The following is a 15,538-nucleotide window of genomic DNA, read 5'->3' on the forward strand; positions in this document are numbered from 1 at the left end:
TGAACTTTAATAATTGAAATACTTTTCAAGAAATGCTAAATAATATTAGGAATATTATCGAGCTCTGTTATTCAATAAATATAACGACATAATTTTATTTTGATATGTAAATATAAATAATATAAACAATTTCACAATATCTTATTCTAATAAAATCACTGGAGAATGTTGTACTTAATATTTATATAAAAAATTAAACAAAATGAAAATAAGTTATTTTTAATTTAAATTCTTAAACATATTCTCAGGTCACAATTTAAATAACATTTTTATATACTACTATCAACGGATTATGAATGATTGCAACAATCTAATCTAAATGATGTTAGATCTATTTCAATCTATATATTACGCAAAACGCACCGTCCCAAAAATATGGTATCCTTAAAAGAAAATTTTAAATAAATCCGTTCAAATATGAATATCATACATAAACTAAATAGTCTATTTTTCATTATCACTGGTCTTTGAAAGGAATTACTGTGGCAGATAGTTCTGCCTTATATTGACACACAAGTAAAAACGAGGATTGAAATACATTAAACTCAATAGCTGTTTGTAGTAGTATTTACAAATTTTTACCTTTGAGATTCTATGCGATTACAGGAATCTTGGTGGTCCAGTAGGGTAATGTTGACTGGGACCCGGACTGTGTCTATGCATGCTGTAAGGAGACGTGGATCCGGACAAATATCTGTGGTATCCATTCGATGAACCTCCTGACAACGTGTTGTGCTAAAAAATTTAATTAAAGGTTAATTTGTCACTAATTTACTGTAATTAAAATATTTTATTTAAATTTAACACATTCAAAATTTGTATCTTCAGAAAAAGTACATTAGAAGGAATTTTATGAAGTTTATTTGAATGACAATTGTGAAATTGATGGACTGAGAAAAGTATTTTTTTGTCAAGATCTCACAGAGTATATAATTTCTATTATATCTAATATAAATGTTATTCCACATTTAATTGCTGCAAAAATTAATGAAATCATAATTTATCACTTTGCATCATAGCAAGCTCAAATTCGTGTCGCCATTCTTAAATTTAAATACTATCTAATAATATTTTTACTATGACATACAGTATAATACAAAACTGTTAAACTTCTTGTTACCACAAATGGCTTTTTGAAGCAATGAAGTGAATGAAGTGAATGAAATAAATCACATAGTTAATAAACTAGAATTTTATCTAATTGTAAGCGCAGAAAGTGATAATTCTATATGTCTATGTATGTTGAACTGAAAAGCCCATAAAATTAAAAACAAGTGTATATTCAAACAGTAAGGACATCCATTAAAGTCAGTTATAAAGCACCATCAAAAATAGAACTAGTGGTGTATGGCATCGTGCCTTAAGGCAAATTGCTTGAACTGCCCGTACCGTAACGAAATGTTCGAGGAATATAAAATGTTTTCAAATAGAAATAATAAAACTGAAATGCAAAGTTGAAATTATTTGTTCAAAGTATATTAGAACTTTAGTTAGAATTCAATTCAATTCAATATACAAAAAAAATTGAACAAAAAAGAAAGAAAAATTTGAAACAAACAAAATTTTTCTTTCAGAAACAATTATTTTGTTAAAACAAGCAGAAAGTTCTTCGAATCATTCAAATCGAACGCTTAGTTTTCTCAAAAACTGCCATTTTTTACACATCTGTATCTTTGGAATGGCTGGAGCTGTGTTTGCCAAAAATTATTCACCTCTTCTTCCAATCATTACAAATCAAATGTTTATTATATCATTCAAATCGGATACTCCATTGTCTCAAACTCTCAAACAATTTGTATTTTCTGCACTCTTTCCTCTGTACCTCCGTAACGGCTGGACCTGCCTTTGCCAAAAACTAATCAGCACATCTCCCTATCAATAGGAATCGAATATTTTTTCAACCATTCAAATCAGTTCATCCGTGCGCCCAAAAACGTGGACGAAAAAATGAGGACATACAAAACGCACACACACACACACATTTTTTCTGAGGTATGCCAAAATGTTCACAAACTTTCAAAACGTGAAGATATGCAGAAATTTTCACTTTCGTCCCATTCGCAAAAATAATCTTAACTACACTTAAGTATGTCGCAAACAGATTTAATACATTCATATTGTAGCATAAGTAATTGAGTCAACAGCAACCCTTAATCATCATTTTTATTATTTCTGCCATCATCATTATTTTTATTACTTTCCTTATTATAATAATATTGTTATTATTTATTTTTATGTTATCTTTTTTATGTCTTCAAATTTTCTTTTGACTTGCAACAAACCTTACTTAATCCTTATTCAATATTGCTAAATTCAAATTTAAAGTAACTGTATAAAATCATAATACCATATAGATACCAACCTGTATTAAAGAATGAGATGCACCCGAATATGAACCAGTACGATGCGCCATCACTTGGCCCGCCGTATGAATGTGATGACTAGGTCCATCCCCTAAATCAAGTTGTAGTGCCTCTTGCTGCTGGGCATGTACATGTTGTTGCTGTTGCTGCTGCTGTGATAACAACGACAGCTGCGAATGGTGCGCGGAATGTTGTTCTTGGAGCTGCATTTGACCAAATGATGCTGTCGCCATTGCAACATCAGGCATTATATCGGAGAGATGGCCGTCGCTGCAGGAACTGCTTTCCTGCTCACAAGGCATTCTAAAAACATGATCATTTAGTAAACAGAATCATTCGTCATAAAACATGATCATTTAGTAAATAGAATATCAAATAAAGAGCTATAACTTCTACAAAAAAATTAAATCGCCATGAATTGTTAAAAAAACAAATTATAAAAGCAATCACCTGTATTCTCCCTCAGTGACTAATGCTGGTAACTCATGTCTTTGCATACAAGTGGCTTGACGAGGGAAAGTCATATTAATTGTATGCCTTGATGAGTGGCTTCCAACTCCAGTGGACTGAGACTGAGTATTTGATGATATCTTGGCTGGTGAAGGGGGAGGAGTGGCATTACTCTGAAAATATACAAATTAATATTTCAAAAACTAAGCACTAATACTTTTTCATAATTATTTTTTTTAGCGCTTTATAAAGTATAATAGCTATTTTTTAATTAAATATTTAATAACTTGTGAATGTCCTCTCAATGGCATCTCAGAGTCTTGTGCTTCTTGAGAATAATAACAAGCAGCATTTTCTAATAAATCAGCGACAGCATCCGGAAGATTAAACTCACGAACTACTCTCAAGCGGATCTGTAAAAAGCAGTTTATTTAGATTTTTTTGATGTAAGAATTTTGTCTTCATAGAATTAAATACCAATAAGTAGCTTATAATATAAATAAACGATAGATATATTTCAATCTTCCATCAATTTAATGAATAGTAATTAATTATAAGTCAATTAGTTATAAGTCATTTATAACTATCTAAATATGGTGATCTATTTCTCACCTGTCTATTTATTTCATATCTTGATGATAGTGGTAATGTAATCGCTCTTTGACAACTAGGACTTTGCCTAAGTTTTTGTTCCCTCTTCAACATGGCAGCCATAGTTTGACTATCTGGTACAGGCAAAGCGTTTGCTACAATATCAACGCCTGCAGCACCCATTGCTCGTGGCGGTTCCGAAACCATGTATAATGTGTCAGGAATATCAGGAATATATCTGCCCCTTCTTAATCGAACTAACTCCACCTCTTGTAAAAGTTGATCCTCCAATAATGACTACAAAAATTATTTATATATTTATTTTATGAAATTGTAATGGCAAAAATTCAATAATAAGTTTATAATAATATAATATAATAAATAAAATTAATGTTGTACCTTAACTTCTTCATAATATGGCATAAAAAGCCGCGGTCTAACAAATAAACCATTATTTTTACCACCGCGAATCCATGCGTTAACTCTGAGATTTTCTCTATCGTCGCCTATCATGTGGGATGGTGGTGTACTGACTAAACCCCTGAAATCAGAATATAAGCAAAATTTTATTTTTAACTAATATGCTATAAATATAATTTAACCTTTCTTACATTCTCAATTATTCATTTATATTATCCAAAATATTAAAGAACAACTCCAATAATTCTTTATATTTTTGTAACAACATAAAACATCAATAAGAAATTTATTTAAAAGTGATTTAAAAAAGTTCTTGAAGTATAAGAAGCAAAATAAAAATACAGAAATTTTTTCCATCTAAAATAAAATATTTATCCAAATACATAAAACAGATACAATTGATTTGATTTGCTGTACACACACGGAAAATAATGAAATGCTTCAGATTATAAATCAACCAACTTGACTAGTAACCACTAATACAACATGATTCCACATAAATGATTTTTAAAATTGAATTTGAACTGTTTAACTTTTTATATATTTATTAGCAAACCCGACGAACTCCGTTTTGCCACCAGATGGTTTCGTGAGAAAGATGAAGAAATTGTTTGTTTGTTTTATATTTGAAAAGGAAAAAATTGATTTATTATACAACAGTAATGAATTTATTTCGATTACAAAAATGAAGTGTTTTTTAGTTGAATTTCTCTAAGTAAATGAAAGTGAATCCGCAAATTATCCGTTTCATTGAAGTGCCCTCTAGCAAACCTCAATTTTTGTTTTTTGGTCTGACCTTAACACAAACAAAGCGGATAGTTTTCCAACTTGTGAACAGGCAACGTATAACTGTGCATGTGAAAAACAATGATTTTCTAAATAATCTATTTGAAATTTATTCCGCAAACACTAAGCGATTGGCCTTGCGACTTGTTATTGCGAACGCAAGGCGAACTGGAAATTGCAATCGTTTGAAGTCAAACGGAAGACCAGTCGGAATCATTGGTATGTCACAAAATCGCCAGCAATTTTTGATTGAATGGTGAAATTCAGTACGTGTATATCATTATTCTTTGCGTCAAGAATTGCTCGTTGACTTAGACGTTAACCAAGCATAATTCTGATAATTCTCACTAATGTCATTACTCGAATATTTAATTACGGTGCGTGAAGTTCCGGCAGCTTGCATTAAGGCACGATGCCATGCACAACTAATGTTCTTAGCTATAAACCTTGCGGAGCCCGAGACCTTTCCAACGAATGCAAAATTGTCGAAATCGGTTCGTGCGTTATGGAGTTATTTCGTCAGGAAGAAAAACCCGACTTATTTTTATATATATAGAAGATAATCTATTTGAAATTATTTAAAACAATTATTGATTATTTTTATTACTCGAATTTTTAATTACGGTGCGTGAAGTTCCAGTAATTTGCATTAGGGCACGATGCCATGCACCACTAATTTTCTTAGCTATAAACCTTGCGTAACCCGAGACCTTTCCAACGAATGCAAAACTGTCGAAATCGGTTCGTGCGTTTTGGAGTTATTTCGTCAGTCGGGTGACTTATTTTTATATATATAGAAGATATTATATAAAACTATTTTGTACAATTCAGAGTTTTTAAATTCATAAATATTATGTTATATTTGGAGATTATCACAAATAGAACTTGATATACCTAGCTAATCCTATTATGCTATTATTATAATTTGTAATATTTTATTAAAGTACCTTCTGATAGCCTGATTTAATATCTCACTACTTGGTGGTAAAACATGGTCCATTCTGACAAGTGGTAACAGCTCCGAAAGAATTTCACGTAGTTCAACATCACTTAAGTCTCTCTTCTTAACTCCTTTTCTAGCTACTGAATGTGCAGTATGACTTAGAATATTTGGTTCTAAAATTTCATATTAGAGGTTGTTCATTATAATTTACCAAATACACTATTTAATCATTTGTAAAAATAAAGTAATATTAACCTCTGTCTTCCATTCGTCTAATTAATTCTTGTTCCCCCCACTTCAAGACTGCCTGCAAAACTTCGAGTTCACTTGCCTATTTAAATTACAAAAAATCAAAATATGTAAACTATCATGTATATTATATTTAGTGATATAATATAATAATTATTAAAATATATAAAAATACAAATAATTTATGATAATAATTTTATAATTCATTTATTTTATTTCCATAATCTATGCATTTATAAAAAGCGATAAAAAAATGATGAAGAAAACTATATTAAATCATTGTACTATTTTTATATTTTACTATTCAATTACTAAATATTTATACGTACTTGCAAAAAATGACTTTGCAATACTGTTATCAAATGTGTCTTATCTAATTGATGAAGAACTGTTGATAAAGCCACTGGTTGAAACTCCTCTCTTAAAAAGTGTAGTGCTTGCCTGAAACATGATATTATTTTATATTTAAAAAAATCTTCATATATGATATGAGATATTTTTTTTTTACAAACCTGTGCACCCAAGCACTACCATGTGGTTGTGCACCCCAGCGTAACACACCAGGCAACGACTCTGGTGTCAGCCAATCTAAGATGAGATCTTCACAGCCTTGAGCAAGTATATCTAATTCAAGAAATCTACCAATCTGATATAATTCCATTGCTTCTTCTAATGCACTTGGGCGAACTCGACCAGTATGTGTCAAGGCCTGAACCTTGCAATAATTAATATTAGTTATTTCACAATAAAAATAGTTGTATGAATAATCACAGACAATACTATATTAATAAGCAGTTCAATACAATTAATTAGGCATTCATTCAAAATTGGGAGTATTAAAAAACAGTAGAAAACAGCTAACACAGCTGAGGCATATTTCAACATATTTTCATATAATCCTTATTTATTTATTTATATAGAGATATTGCACATCTCTATATGAATTTATATAGAAATGTGAGCTTTTATGATATACTTTCCTCAACCTGGTATTTCTAGAAGACAACCCAGTGGTAAGATTATATTAAAATATTGCTAATAGTTATGTGAATATATATATATTGCCTAAAAGGCTATTTTCTCTTGAAATCATATTTAAAATCTATAATCTCAATTGAAAATCTGGTATCAATACTGCTTGATATCAAACTGTACTGGAGATATAGACCCAGATAAGCCATGGAAAACTCAAAAATGTAATCTATTATATTAAGTTTAGATCAAATAAGAAAATAAACTGCTTATCAAATACCTCTCCCAAGCTGCCAGAATTTCCACAGCCGTTGCCTCTTATAATTAAAGAGAGATCAACTGTGTCTAGATAAACAGCATGTAATAAAACTCTGGCATATCTCTTCGGAATGACACTTTCATCTAAAACTATTCTAGTAGCCACATGCAAGGCTCGCTCGGTGTGATCTTCACCATTACGCGTGCGCCGTTGAATTAAATTTCTGAAAATAAATAAAATGTATAATTTCAGTCAATATTATGTTTCAAATTGTATTGTAAACTATTATTAATAAATTAGAAATATTTCACTAAATTACTAGTGCTTAATCATTAACATAAAATCAATTCTGTTGATTCAGAAAAATATATTTTTTAAAAGCAAAACATCTTAAAGTTCTACTATGTTCATGAAGAAATTTCTCCATTTCTTCATCCTTTATATTATATAGATAATTAAGGGTAATCACCGAAAAAATGGTGATCTAGCGCTAAGTATAGCTTTATGACAAGGCAGTTCTAGTTTCGGTCTGAAACCATACTCAGAGCTCCCAGAATCAGGTCTGTGATAATCTCCAGTTTCTGCAGTAAATACCAAGGCAGCATCAGCGTAATCACCTGGGAATATTTTTAATTACAATTTCCATTACAAACTTCAAACAAAGCTACACAATACATCATAAATTGCAAGTTTTCAAATTACGATAGCTGTGTACTACCCTTTAATAGACATGCAAAATTATTTTAATGCAATTAAAAACTAAACTTGAACAATATTTCAAAAAATGTCCAAAAGCAAACCTGATTCAAGAAGGTATCTGAGATCATTTTCCAATGGATTTGGTGTTCCAAATTCTTCACCCAATCTCCTTAACAGAGTCATATCCATCGAGGGATCATGACATAAATCACCTGTATATAAGTACCGTAGTAAAGCGGAAAACATTGCCACATCTACCGTTGTGGTGCGTAATTCCAAACAAATTCTAAAATAAATATAATATGATTAATAAATAAATGAATAGCCACATATGATAAGATATTTCGTGGTATTGTTAAATATTTCAGCATTAACATGAGATCCAAGTACTTTTCGAAACATGACTTTCATATTACACCTAATAAATCCTTTCAATAGTTTTAACATTTCAATGGATTTCTGAGAATATACTTCCCATCATTTGAGTATACTATAAGTAAGAATTTTATCTTCATTGTATTTTGAAATATAATTATACTTTATAGAAAAATAATCAAACTTGATAGCTCATGAAAGGATAACGCGCGATACCAAAATCTAAGCATATTTCAATTTTTCGGTGTTATTATGAGACTTTTATAAAAAGCATTTAAAGATATATCGTGCTGTATATATTTACCTTGCTCCATATCCTGGACATCCTGCTAACAAATCTCGGAAATAAGGACATCTTGCAGACAGAAGAGCCCTATGTACAGGAAAAATGGCTCCTCTGAACACCAGGTCCGCATCTGTACAATGTTTTTGTTCGAATAATGTACATAGATCCTGCTTGAATGTTGTTGCTGGTGGTCTAGCCAGCTCAGCTTGTACAGATAAGTCCTAGAAACATATATCATTTCAAACTTGAATTGTTAGCTAACTTTAATTTAAATGGTTAAAGATAATGCAGGCAGCTTTCATACATACATTATTAAATAATAAAACAAAACATTTAACATTCAGTTAATTCGGAAAATGTATATACAAAATTGTTGCACGTAAGCAATTGACGTTATTTTTTCAATATTATTATAACTTATAACTTTAAAATATTTCACATTGTTTATATACAATTTAAATATTTCAAAATTTGATGTTTTAGAACGAGCTATTAGAAGTATAAAATAAATGATTAAAAATGATTGCTCATATATTTAAACAATGGAAAATTTAACGACAAATTATTAGATTGTTCTGATGGAGTTTGTTTCTAAATATTATATTTATGGAGCAGTAATAAAGAAAAAACTACTGCTATATTTCATTGTGCCTTAAGGCAGATTCAATATTGAATATGCAATTTTACATAATTTTATAAATAATTATTATTGGTCTATTTTCATTGTCAATTATAGAAATCCAATACATCATCATGAATATCTTGTGTCTATTAATAACAATAAATCAATGTAATTAGTAGTATGTAATAGTATATAATAATACAGTATCAAATGGTATCAAAATGGTACTTTGCAAAGCCAAATCCTGGGTATTTGATAAAATATCAAGCATTTAATGAATGTGCGAGATAACGATAAAAAGGAGGAAAATGCCCTATGCGTTTTTATAAGCAAAAATAAGCCCACATATGAAATACATAATTATTATATAATTAATATAATATGAATAATAGAAAAGTAAACCTTTAACGCTGCGAGAGCTTCATATTCCTCTAACAAAGCACCAACTTCTAGTGGAGTCCAATCAGAAACCAATTCCCGCAATACTCTTCCATGATCACAAGTTTTGGACGACCTACGACGCCTAATAAATTTTTTTCGTAAGGTTGCAAACCCATTCACTTTCTTCTTTCGCTCTCTATAGAAAAAATGCATTATAAGATAAAGGTAAAGGAATAGGTATATTTTACTAGAACTACTCATTTTAAAATACTCTAGGAAAAAGACATTATACATTGACCAAAAATTGTACTATGCGATATTGTACTTATACGACTTATATAGGAAAAGAGTCTAAATAAAAGTGCATGAAAATAATTCCGTAAGTAAAGTTTTTATTTAAGTTTATTGATTATCGGTGTAATTCTCTATAGTAACTAATGCGACAAGAATGTTGTACTCTTCTTTTATCTATGCCTTAGTACATTAGTACATTAGATCATTTCGAAGAACAATTATACCATAAGAACAAAATAATACGCATACAATATGTAGAATAATGTACAGGTGGAAGGATTAAGACATTTCGCAAATCATTTCGTAAAAAATACTTTTAAAGATTATGAATAAATAAATAATTAATTCAATATATAAGTAATTAAATAAATGTTTAGATTAAGTTATCATCCTTATGAGCATTTTAGATTTACTAATTTTCCGCCAACGAGTTATAAAAAAAGCTCTCAGCCGTGAAGGAATAATAAAATAGCATTAAATAAATTATCAAATGTTATCATTGATATCTATAAAACAAAATGACTTTATTTAGTAAATACAACAACATTTAAACATTTTAAAATTATTCAGAAAATAAAAATATTCTCAAAAATTACAAGAAGGAATTTTTGTTTCATATTATAAGCTTTTTAAAAGAAATTGAAATAAAAATGTAAAGTGGATATTATTAATTCTTGCAAAATTCTTTTTACCTAACAACAACCCCCATAGGCGGCGAGGGTGAGTCAGTTGAGGCGCTGGCCCCCATAACGACAACAGTCGCTCCCCCGGTCATGCGGGCTGGGGGCGCCCTCCTGACCACTCGCGCAAAGCCACAGCCTCGCACGCCGACACTATCTTGCTGGTCGAGTTCTCGATGACCGATGTTATGTTCTTGCCTCCGCCTACATAATAGATATGAATAACATTAATTCTCGTAAGGATAAGGTTTATTTTTCAATATATTCCTTATTATTTAAGTTTAGCATTGTTAACACTTTGACTACGGAAGTCAACAACGTGTCGACATGCTCTTTTATGCCACATTTTCTGACAGTGCTACATTTATTTTGAATTTAGTTACTTTTACTATGATGATGATATAGGGAATATTATCATCATAGTAAAAGTAACTAGTTAGTGATTCCTACCCATAAAGAAAAGGCCTTTATTATTTTTGAACCTTTTACTCAAAAGGTAAATTTGTACATTCGTACTATTACTCTTATGCATTGTAAAATATCATTCGCATATTTGCAATAAAATTATTATTAACTCCCCGAAGGAGAAGTTTATGTCTTCATCAAAAAATCCGATTTGCTAATTTTATGTTTTCTCGACCACTTAAGCCATTCTGAATCGAATGAGACCAAATTTGGAAAAAGTGTGTTTGCCGTAAATCGAGGTTTTCTCAAAAACGGCTGGACCGATTTCAAAAATTTAAAAGCCATTCGATGTATCCCGATGTGGACTATTGCTTGTCAGCGACGATCGGCCAAGCAGTTTCTTTATAAATCGCAGAAAAGTGAAAAAATTTTCGTCCACGTTTTAGCCCGCAATTCTGAAATGATTTTGAAAATTCAAAAACCGTTCGAAAGATATTGGTTGGGAATAGTGCTGATTAGTTTTTGGTAGAGATCGGCCGGGCCGTTTTCTTGTAATAAAGTTTTAAAAAAAAATTTTCGTCAATTTTTATTATTATTTTTTTGACGGTTGCTACCATAGTCTTCTAGATCATACTAAAATATTACGGCCCTACGACAACTCGTTTAGTTTTAAAAATTCGTCAAAGTTTGCAAAAATTAGTATCGTTTTTGTGGCATTTGTCATAATTAGAATTTTCATCGACGTTTGCTCAAAAACGCCTAAACCGATTTAAGAAATTTGATGCATCTCGATGATGATTATCGTTTGTCAGTTTTGTGCGACGATCGGCCGAACCGTTCCTTTGCAATTTGGAAAAAAGTGTTAAACTTTTCGTCCACATTTAAGCTCATACTACCGAATCGATTTTAAAAAATCAAAAACTGTTCGAAATATATTAGTTGGGAATGATACTGATTAATTTTAGGAGACAATCTACCCAGCCGTTTTCTTATAATTAACTGTTGAAAAAAAAATTAAGTCGAATTTAAGTTGAATTTAAAATTTAAGTTTTTCATGGAACTTTTTTTGGCGATATATATCATGGTCTTGTAGAACTTACTGAAATATTACGGCCTTACGTCAAGTAGTTTAATTTTAAAAATTCATCAAAGTTTAAGAAAATAAGAAGTTTTTTTCACGTTTGTTAAAATTAAAATTAGATGATTTACTTGGTATAACGATAGAGTGTTCGTTCGTTTTCAATGATTTGTGATAAATCCACTCGAAATACTTATAATCACTCATAAATTAATTTATATTTTATTGATTAAGTCGATTATTTACACATATCGGAAAGTTTATGTAAATTGCCTCAAGGCAAAGTACCAAGTAATATAGTTAAACCAACTAGTTATTAATTATTTGGTCCTAGTTAGTTGCCTAAATAAAATACATATTGACCCACAGGTATAAGCCGGTCCTTCTTATAAACCATCAAGGTTTTAGCAATAGGAAAAACAACAATATTTTCTCGCAAGTGTAAATGGCAATTGTTACTTTCCACCTCCCAAATTGTTACAACCGTTTACAGTTTTGATAATAAATAAAAATGTCGACAGCTTCTATTTTTCCTAAAAATAACTTAAAAATCGGTAAAATATATCATAATATAATCGAATTAAGAAAAAATTAAACTATTTTTTAAATAAAACGTTTGAGCATGGGAAAACTGTGTTGGTGCAAAGACCTCCGCAGTAAAGGTATTAAACAATATTAAACATGACTTATTCTATATTGGTGATTAATTGTTTATGTTAATTAAATTTATAATTTTTTAATTAAAATAAAATTTCATACTTTTACAACGAATAAAATGTATAGAACCTGCTATACTGCGAAAGCACAGGCCCTTGGCCACCAGGCCGCCTGATGTCTTCGCTGTGACAATCCTCGCTGCCGGCGCTCGCCCAATGCAGACCGCACGGTACCAGACAACTGAACAAGTTCATCTCTCACCCAGACAAGAGCCTTAAGGAATAGAACAAGATTTTGATTACAAACTAGTATTTATCAAGTAAAACTGGGAGTTCAAACATTGTACAACAGAAGATTGTATGTATGTTTAAACTATAAAAAATATAACTCAAATGCTTTAAAGACAATCAAGGATGATAAGATAATTAAAAAATATAATCATGCTTTGGAAGACCAAAAATGCAATTTTATAGAATTAAATAAATTTATATACTTTGAATCATTGGTTTGAGTGATACATGAAACTATAGACACTAGTTAATAGAAACAATCAAAATTTGAAATGAGATAATGTGCGTTTAATTAAAAATATTTCAAGAAATTTGACGGATTAAATCTAGCTTTGACGGATTAGATATGAAAATAACTTTATTTGTAATATTATTAAGTCATATTTAAGCAGAATAATTTTATTGTGGTCTAATATTTTGCACTTACTATTTTCAGTATGGTATTATAGAAACTATTATAAAAATGATTATTTTACTCTTTCATAATAGTAAAATAGTTAGCAGAAAGTTCAATTTCCCTTACTCGATCGATCTATATCTCATATTTAAATTTTTTAAATTATAAGTAGTAAAACAATAAGTAGCTTATGTATGTAATCGATTGTTAATAGTTTTATAGAAAATAATTTTGTCATTTGTCATAAGAAAAGTTAACACAAAAGTTAAATTATTAACAAACCAGATGACTTATTTTAAATCAGAACTTATTTTTAAATAGAATTTAATTTTTAATAATATAAGTATTTGGTATTTTACAATTTTTTAAACAGGATAACAGAACACAGCAATACATTTCAATTACTTCAGTCATTCACATACACTTATTGAAATGATATATGTATGTAAGTATTTTTAATTAAAGAAATATTTGTTAGTGCATTTTTTTATAACCAAGCAATATAAGTTATTTGCACTAATGTGTTTTCACCGAAGTATTACTTGTTTAGTAATTTTTCATTAAAGTTTTTATTGAAGTATTTACTCATTTTCATGATAAGAGTAGTAAAAAGGACAGTCGACCGATTTTAGAAAATTTAAATTCGTAGTTCAAAATAAGTCTCAATTCTTGAAAACTTGGAGCAATTGTGTCATTGTTTTTGCTTGTGGTCCAAAAAATGTTCTTCACGACTATGGTTACAAAGTTTAAATGAACAAAATTAGTAAAAATTTACCACAATAACAGAAAAATGATCACTTTTAAATCGACTATGATTAAATAATTTTAACGTTGATAAAATTAATTTAACCCTTTCGCTACGACTCGTAGCCTCGTAGCCTTCGACGCTAATTTATTACTCTGCGCTAAATTATTGTGAATTCTACTTTGTTATTTTAATTTTTAATTTTTTGTAAATGTAATAATTAATTTCTAAATATACTTTTATTGATAATAATGGGGAAATATTTAAATATGCTGTAAAAGTACTTGAGCGGTCGCTGGCTCGTACAGCAGTGCCACCCCTGCGGAAAACAATCTCGTAGCACAAGGGTTAATTGAATAGAATGTTTAACATAATTAATAAATTATATATGTACACATAAATAAAGTGACAAAATGCGTAAATAATTTGTACCAAAAAAACCTTTAATTCTCTAACAACTCAATATCTAAATACCATAGAAAGTATTCATTTACAATTTTCTATGTAACGAATGAAATCATTCAAATGCATTTTGGATTATTTTGTTAACTAATCTCAAAATATTTTACCAAACTACTTTAATTATCATCTCACAATGAATATTCATGATTACTCCGCTGCTTGGAATTTTGAAATTTATATTGTGTTCTGTTTAGAATCAAATTTAAATATTTTTATATTATTAATAAATAAAAAGTCTTCGATCGAAGTGTTGATTATTAATCTTCATAAAATGAATTCACTCAAACTCATTTATTGGTATTTTTGGTACAGTGGCACTTAAAAAACTGATTGTAGAAAAACTAACTCTAACTATGATTGTTATATTTACAATACTATGAAATATCATAGTAATGACTAATCTCTGTAAATGTACATTATTATAATTTGTTTAAATAAACAAAATATATGCGTGCATGAATAATATTGTTTAAAATTCAGTCTTATAATGTTATATGTTTTTAAATATATATATATATATATATATATATATATTATTATATATATTATGGTGGTCCTGAATATGGACATTTTCTTGCTCCCAAGGGCTTAAATGGTTCCAAATTGATAAAAAACTATTCTCTGCAAGTTTTATCTCTTAATATTAACTTTTAGATAGAGCGCAATTCAATCAAAGATTTGTATGTAAATAGCATGGACAAATTTTCAAAAATTTTGCAGGGCATCGAATTTTCAATAAAAAATGACACGAATTTTCACTGTTAAATCATTTGTCGCTAAGTTATACCTAAAAAATGTTTCTTTTAGTTTCCAAAATTTTTTACATGCTTTTTCCATACGAAGTTTGATTGAATTGCGCACTATCTAAAGGTTAATATTAAGAGCTGAAACTTTCAGAGCATAGTTTTTTTATCAATTTTGAACCATTTGCTCCCTTGAGAGCAAGGAAATTCGAAAATGTCCATATTAAAGACCACCCTAATATATATATATACATATATATATATATATATACATATATATATATATATATATATATGTATATATATATATAATTAAAAAAATAAGAGTCAGAACAAAACAATGCTCACAGGAAACATAAATAATCTTCAGCATAGCACTGATTTCTTTAAC

General features: G+C 29.4%; 1 protein-coding gene across 3 annotated transcripts in view; it reads right to left on the reverse strand.

Moving 5' to 3' along the window:
- Positions 1–349: 349 nt before the first annotated feature.
- Positions 350–15,538, reverse strand: part of LOC113365973 (BTB/POZ domain-containing protein 7) — a 22,063-nt gene continuing 6,874 nt past the window's right edge. The window contains exons 2-18 of one of the 3 annotated variants that reach the window (XM_026607518.1): positions 12,640–12,783; positions 10,383–10,574; positions 9,418–9,592; positions 8,412–8,614; positions 7,834–8,018; positions 7,503–7,650; positions 7,055–7,256; positions 6,315–6,511; positions 6,132–6,243; positions 5,809–5,884; positions 5,558–5,726; positions 3,804–3,945; positions 3,426–3,701; positions 3,101–3,226; positions 2,814–2,986; positions 2,363–2,666; positions 350–735 (exon numbers count right to left, since the gene is read on the reverse strand). In XM_026607518.1, the coding sequence (XP_026463303.1) occupies positions 601–735; positions 2,363–2,666; positions 2,814–2,986; positions 3,101–3,226; positions 3,426–3,701; positions 3,804–3,945; positions 5,558–5,726; positions 5,809–5,884; positions 6,132–6,243; positions 6,315–6,511; positions 7,055–7,256; positions 7,503–7,650; positions 7,834–8,018; positions 8,412–8,614; positions 9,418–9,592; positions 10,383–10,574; positions 12,640–12,764 (2,940 nt within the window). In that variant the 5' untranslated portion in view covers positions 12,765–12,783 and the 3' untranslated portion in view covers positions 350–600. Of the gene's footprint in view, positions 736–2,362; positions 2,667–2,813; positions 2,987–3,100; positions 3,227–3,425; positions 3,702–3,803; positions 3,946–5,557; positions 5,727–5,808; positions 5,885–6,131; positions 6,244–6,314; positions 6,518–7,054; positions 7,257–7,502; positions 7,651–7,833; positions 8,019–8,411; positions 8,615–9,417; positions 9,593–10,382; positions 10,575–12,612; positions 12,784–15,538 lie in introns of those variants that run through there. The other 2 variants (XM_026607517.1, XM_026607519.1) reach the window with 2 other exon arrangements.

Source organism: Ctenocephalides felis, unplaced genomic scaffold (genome assembly GCF_003426905.1).
Source record: "Ctenocephalides felis isolate EL2017-DRISC unplaced genomic scaffold, ASM342690v1 CF-g0.4_SCAFFOLD_01170, whole genome shotgun sequence".
Lineage (NCBI taxonomy): Eukaryota > Metazoa > Arthropoda > Insecta > Siphonaptera > Pulicidae > Ctenocephalides > Ctenocephalides felis.